At 58.8% G+C, this 6,000-nt stretch overlaps 1 protein-coding gene across 2 annotated transcripts in view; it reads right to left on the minus strand.

Moving 5' to 3' along the window:
• Nucleotides 1–4,631, minus strand: part of ADORA1 (adenosine A1 receptor) — a 69,023-nt gene extending 64,392 nt beyond the window's left edge. Inside the window, exons 1-2 of one of the 2 annotated variants that reach the window (XM_045012790.1) lie at nucleotides 4,452–4,631; nucleotides 3,029–3,409 (exon numbers count right to left, since the gene is read on the minus strand). In XM_045012790.1, coding sequence (XP_044868725.1) covers nucleotides 3,029–3,402 — 374 coding nt within the window. In that variant the 5' untranslated portion in view covers nucleotides 3,403–3,409; nucleotides 4,452–4,631. Of the gene's footprint in view, nucleotides 1–3,028; nucleotides 3,410–3,849; nucleotides 4,188–4,451 lie in introns of those variants that run through there. The other variant, XM_045012789.1, reaches the window with a different exon arrangement.
• Between the last annotated feature and the right edge of the window lie 1,369 nt (nucleotides 4,632–6,000).

Genomic DNA, 6,000 nt, shown 5'->3' on the forward strand with positions numbered 1-6,000 from the left:
CATCTGGTAATGGGAAGAAGGATCAGATCTAATGTACCAATCACTGATAACTTGCTGAAATCTCATGAGAATGAAACCATGCAGAAGATGAAAGAAAATCAGAAGTGGAAGCTGAATTATTTTGACAAAAGGGCCTGGGATCTCCCATCTCTTAACCCAGGTGATAGAGTGTGCCTGAGGAATCACACATCTAATATTTGGGGCCAAAGGGGTACCATTAAAGAACAGTTGCATCCAAGGTTTTATGTAGTCCAGACAGACAAGGGGGACACATTTTGATCAAAGGGATCTATGAGTAATCCAAGAAAGTTCCAACACATTGACAGCTGATGTGGACTCTGGCATCTCCCAACTGACTAATCCTTTATCATCAACAGACAAAGGAGAAACTGGCAAGGAACAAGAGAACAACTAATGAAAGGATGATACTGAGAAGATCAGAGAGGGAGATAAAACGGCCTGAAAGACTCAGACAGACTTGCTAACCTGCCTGGAGAAAGGGAAAGTGAGCAGTAAAGACTCACTCCAGAGAGATATTAGACGGTTGTTAGCCGTTTATTTATATACATGTGTATTTAAGAACTAATTGTTTTTTCTTTAAGAGGGAAGATGCAGAGAGATGTTTGTGGAAGATTATAATGTAGAGACGCTCCCTCATGAGGGTCAGTATGATGAATCTAGGAGTTTAGACATGTGCCCTGGAAGCTGGGTAGAGAACCCAGAGTAGCTGCAGGGCCGCCCAGAGGGGGGGGGCAAAGGGGGCAATTTGCCCCGGGCCCCGCAGGGGCCCCCAAGAGAAGAGCGGAGGCTCCCGCCTCCGCCCCTCTCCTGGAGCCTCGGCGCATCAAGCGCCGAGACTCCGGCCGAGCCCCTGAGCCCCGCCCCGATCCGAGCCGCGTGGTGAGGGGGCGGGGCTGGGAGCTCCAACGGGGCCTGAGCCCCGCCCCGCTCAGAGCACCGTGGGGAGGGGGCGGGGCAGCTGCCTCCGCTCGGCGTGGAGCTCACAGCCCCGCCCCCTCACCACGGGGCTCTGAGCGGGGCGGGGCTCAGGCCCTGCCGGCGACGCGCTCGGTAAGAGGCCGAGGCCGGGGCTGGGGAGAAGCGGGGGCCGGGGCCAGGGGGGAGAAGCGGCGGCCGGGGCCAGGCGGGGGGGGGGGGGGAGAAGCGGCGGCCGGGGCCGGGGGGGGAGAAGTGGCGGCCGGGGCCGGGCGGGAACCGGGCGGGGGGGGGAAGCGGGACCTGCCGCCGTCGAAGCGCAGCCCGGTCTTCGGCGGCGGGGGGCCCCTTCTGTTCCGGGACCCGCCGCCGAAGGGCCCCGAAGGCCCGCGGCGGGGACCCCCCCCCCCGCCACCGAATTACCGCCGAAGACCGGGCGGCGGGTCCCGCTTCGGCAGTAATTCGGCGGCGGGGGGCTCCCGCCGCGGGTCTTCGGGGCACTTTGGCGGCGGGTCCCGGAACGGAAGGGCCCCCCGCCGCCGAAGACCCCGGGCCCCTGGAATCCTCTGGGCGGCCCTGAGTAGCTGTGCACAGCTGTTCACCACAGACGCTCTCTAGTTTGTTTTATTCAAAGTTGTATTCTTTTCTCATTCACTGCTTTGTTGCTTAATGAACCCCAAGATCACTATGTGCAGCATGGTCTGGGGGTGCCACCCCTCTCCCTCTGCCATGGAGCCCTGGGAAAAAAACAGCAGAGAGGAGCCAGCCAGGGACTCCGGTCAGGAGGAGCAGAAGCAGCCAAAGCAGGAACCTCAGGACATTCAGAGAACTTCCTACAGTACATGTGCATATAGAAGCACACATCTATGCACCCCATCTAGCAACCACGCAGCTCCCTGCTCCCCCCCCATGCATAGCCAGCACCTCTACCCAGCTCCCATGCCACCATGTGTTTCAGGGTCTCTGCCGAGAAAAGGCCACGAAGCCTGGCAGCCCAAGAGCATCAGGGGAGCAGCAGAGAAGTGAAGGGGTTAAACATTTCCTATCAGTGCTACAGAGTTCAAACAAAGGGCATTCCCTGATTTATACCCCACATTCTGCCCAGGCACAACATGATGGCAATTAGACATCACTCACTATGGGCTTGGCTCTGTCAGCAAACATCATAGCCCGGAGGAAAAGGGTCTTAAAATTTCCTAACTTCTGGAGCATCTCCCTAGCCAGTACTTCCTCTGGGAAGCAGTTCTGCCTCAGGACAGAGAGGGGAGCAGGTGGCAAGTGCTGATTAGAACACTGGCTCTCTCTCTGCTCCAAGGCAGCACCAGCACTGGCCCCTCAGGAGCCCCCGCAGAGCACAGGCACCAGTCCCGCTAGGGCCTTTGGATGCCCCAGAGCCATTATAATCAGACACTGGATTTCCATGCCCCACTGAGCCAGGAGTCAGGCCAGGGCTGTCTTCACATTCCTGCCGTCTGAAGCATGCCACTGTCATGCAGCTAATCCTCTCTCTAGTGGCGCTCAGCTCCAGGACACACTTCTTTGTTCTGTGCTGGCCTGGGAGTGTGTGGGGCGGTGGGGGTGCGGGGGGTTACATAGCCACGTGGTGCAAGGCACATGGCAACAGGAGCACAATTCGCAGGCACATTCTAAATAAACACATCCCGGGAGGAAGTGTTGAAGCAAAGTGATAAGTGTGTGCGCAGGCCAGAGCAGAGCAAGCAGCTCTGTATCAGGTACAGCTTCTAGGCCTCTTCTCCCCATAGCATCTAGGGCAGCCGGTCACTGCCAGCACCCCTTGTGGAGCTGGACACATTCACTGCCGTCATGATCACAACGGGCAGGCCTGTCAATGTGGCAGGTGTGTATAGCATGATGCACAGACAGACCCCCTGGCCATCCAGCCCTTAAAGCGGGATGGAGACACAAGGAGGTGGGAGACATGAGAGTGGCCCTGCTGCTCCAGAGGGAGCTGGGGTGTTCCTGATCTCAGCCAGGATTATAGATGGACCTGTCTTCATGCTGCCAGCAGCAGCATCCCGGCTCCGTCACAAGGTGACAGCAGAGGCTCTGCTGCGCCCAGGGGATTTCCTACCTTAGGGGGATCTTCACACGCAGGTAGCGATCCACAGCAATGGCCAGCAGAGCCAGGATGGAGCTTTCAGTGAGGATGAGGACGGGGCAGGCCACCATCAGGCAGGTGTAGAACTCCATCCGCGGCCCAATGTTTATAACGATGGCGAGTGGGATGACCAGGGTGCCCACCGCCACGTCAGCCACGGCCAGCGAGACGATGAAGCTGAAGGTGGCATCCTGCAGAGCCTGGTTCTTCTTGACAGCCCAGATCACCAGGATGTTCCCTGGCACGGACACTAAGGCAATCAGCACTTCGATGGTGATGTAGGCAGCCTGGAAGGCAGAGACGGACTGTGCCATAGTGCCCTGGTCCCCGCTGGAGACAGGGCCCATCTGTCACCTGCAAACACATGGGGAAGACAGTTACCCCTGGCACTGGCATTATGCCTAGCCCACCAACTGGAGAGCAGCTGTGAGGACAGAAACCCTCAGCTGTCTGCCCGCTTGCTGGCCACCTCCCTCACTCCCCCTCAACTGGCCACCACCTCTCTAGCCACCCCTCCCCCACTGTACACCCACCCTCCAGCCAGCCACCCCCTCTCCCACTTGTCCACCCCCCCTTGCTGGCCCACCTCCTCTCACCTGTCCACCCCTCCCCCACCTGTACAGCTCCCAACTGTCCACCCCTCCTCCACTTGTCTATCCCCCTGCCCAGCTGGCCACCTCGTCCCACCTGTCCACCCCTCTTCCACCTGTCCACCCCCAGCCAGTCACCAACTCCCACCTGCGCACCCCCTCCCTCACTTGTGCACCTCCCCCCCAGCGAGCCACCCCCCTCACCTAGGCAGGTCCCTGCCCCCCGGAGCAGCGGGCGCCTCCCTGCCGCGCTGGCCCGGCTCCGAAGTGGCTGCGCCCCGCACGCCCGTGCGCTCCTCGCTGGCAGGCGACGCGCGGCTCCCGGCGGGGCAGCGGCGGACTCAGCCCGTGCAAGCGGCCGCCGGGGCTACTGGGGTCTCCGCCATCCCGCTCCCAGCGCGCCTCCCGGCGCCCCCGCGGCGCTCAGCGGCCGGACCCGGCGCAGCCCGGCTCCGCTCGCCGCCTGCAGCCTCCCAGGCAATCACATGGCCACGCGCGCCGCGCTCAGCCCCTGCAACATGGTAACGAGCTAGCGGCGGCTCCGCCGCGCCGGGCCGGGCCGGGCAGGGGGGCGGCGGCCAGGGGCTCGGAGCCCTTCGGCTGCCTAGGCGCCGGGAGTGGCGAAGAAGAAGCAGGGACTGCAGGGCGGGGGCGTGCTCCAGCCCCAGGATCCCGATCAGCGCCCGAGGCAGCTGACCCAGACCCAGACTCACACTCACCCGCCGCCCCACAGCGAGCTCCAGCACGAGCCCCATCTCCAGGGCTGCCCCACCCAGAACCACACCCCGGCCCCACCCGAGCCTCACCCCTCGCTGCGCGGTTTGCTTTGCAGGGTGATAGATTAGTGGGTCCGACGGCGGCGTCTGCCCTCAGGCACGGATGAAGTGCCAGGCACGGGCTGTGTCCTTGCCGCGGTGGAAAGTGCCTGCAGCTCCCGTTTGCCAAGGGACCCGGCGCAGCCCGACAGTGGGGCTGTCAGCCGGGGCAGAACTCCCAGGAGGACGGCACGTAAACACCGCCTGCGTTCTGGGGCTGAATTCCCCCAGCACCTCCTGGGCCCTGTCCAAATCGAGCCCCCAAGGAGCTTGGCTGGAAGTGCCTGCACCTGCACACTTGTGTTGAATTCACCAGAGCCAGATTCGGACCCCCTTGCTCATGTTGGAGAGAGTCCAGCAGAGGGCATTGAAAATGATTAGGGGGCTGGAGCACATGGCTTAGGAGGAGAGGCTGAGGGCACTGGTGTTATTTAGTCTACAGAAGAGAAAAGTGAGGGGAGATTTGATAGCAGCCTTCAACTACCTGAAGGGGGGGTTCCAAAGAGGATGGAGCTCGGCTGTTCTCAGTGGTGGCAGATGAGAGAACAAGGAGCAATGGTCTCTAGTTGCAGTGAGGGAGATCTAGGTTGGCTATTAGGAAACACTGTTTCATTAGAAGGGTGGTGAAGCACTGGAAATGGGTTATTTAGGGAGGTGGTGGAATCTCCATCCTTAGAGGTTTTTCAGGCCTGGCTTGATAAAGCCTTGTCTGAGATGATTTAGTTGGTGTTGGTCCTGTTTTGAGCAGGAGGTTGGACTAGATGACCTCCTGAGGTCACTTCCAACGCTAATCTTCTATGATTCTATGTTTCTGTGTTTGGGAGCACCATTAAGAGTTCCTCTGACATCAGCAGGGGTAGGCACAGATTCAGGGACTATTCAGTGTTAGGGGAGTTGGGTCAGGGTCTAGTTTTGGAGGCAGAGCTGGGTCTGAAGAGATGCCAACAATGTTCAAGGCCACACCTGTGCCATATGCCCCGGAAGAAGCTGGTTAGCTGTGCTATCCTGCTACCTGTGGAATATCCTGTCGCGCCCCCCCGCCGCCTTATTCCCCAATAGCAATGCACTGTCTGCATTTGCAAGGCTACTGAGTAACTATGAACCAATATCCAGCCCCTTCAGTCCTAAAATCAGTGTGCGGCGTGCGCAGTTAGCAGAGACCAGAAAGTTTACACAACTAGATTTGTCTTAGATTAATTATTAGGTGTAGTTCAATCAAGAGTCTCAAAAATACCAGGGACACATGTAGCTATGAAACTGCACTGCCTTTCATTTTGTGTCCCGAACCTTTAAAGGGTGGAGCTCACACAGGTCAGCAGCCATTATGTTCCCAGGATTCAGCAGGGATACACACTGTGCTCTCTCAAGGGGGAGTTGACTTTTGTTCTTTCTTCTTCAGCTAGTCTCATAAACCTAAATGAAAGGCCATTTGGATTTAGAACAGTGGTTTTCAACCTGTGGTCCATGCACCCCTAAGGGTCCACAGATTATGGCTAAGATTTCCATCTCCATTTGACATTTTTAGGGGTCTGCAAATGAA

The sequence above is a fragment of the Mauremys mutica genome, chromosome 4 (genome assembly GCF_020497125.1).
Source record: "Mauremys mutica isolate MM-2020 ecotype Southern chromosome 4, ASM2049712v1, whole genome shotgun sequence".
NCBI classification, from domain to species: Eukaryota; Metazoa; Chordata; order Testudines; family Geoemydidae; genus Mauremys; species Mauremys mutica.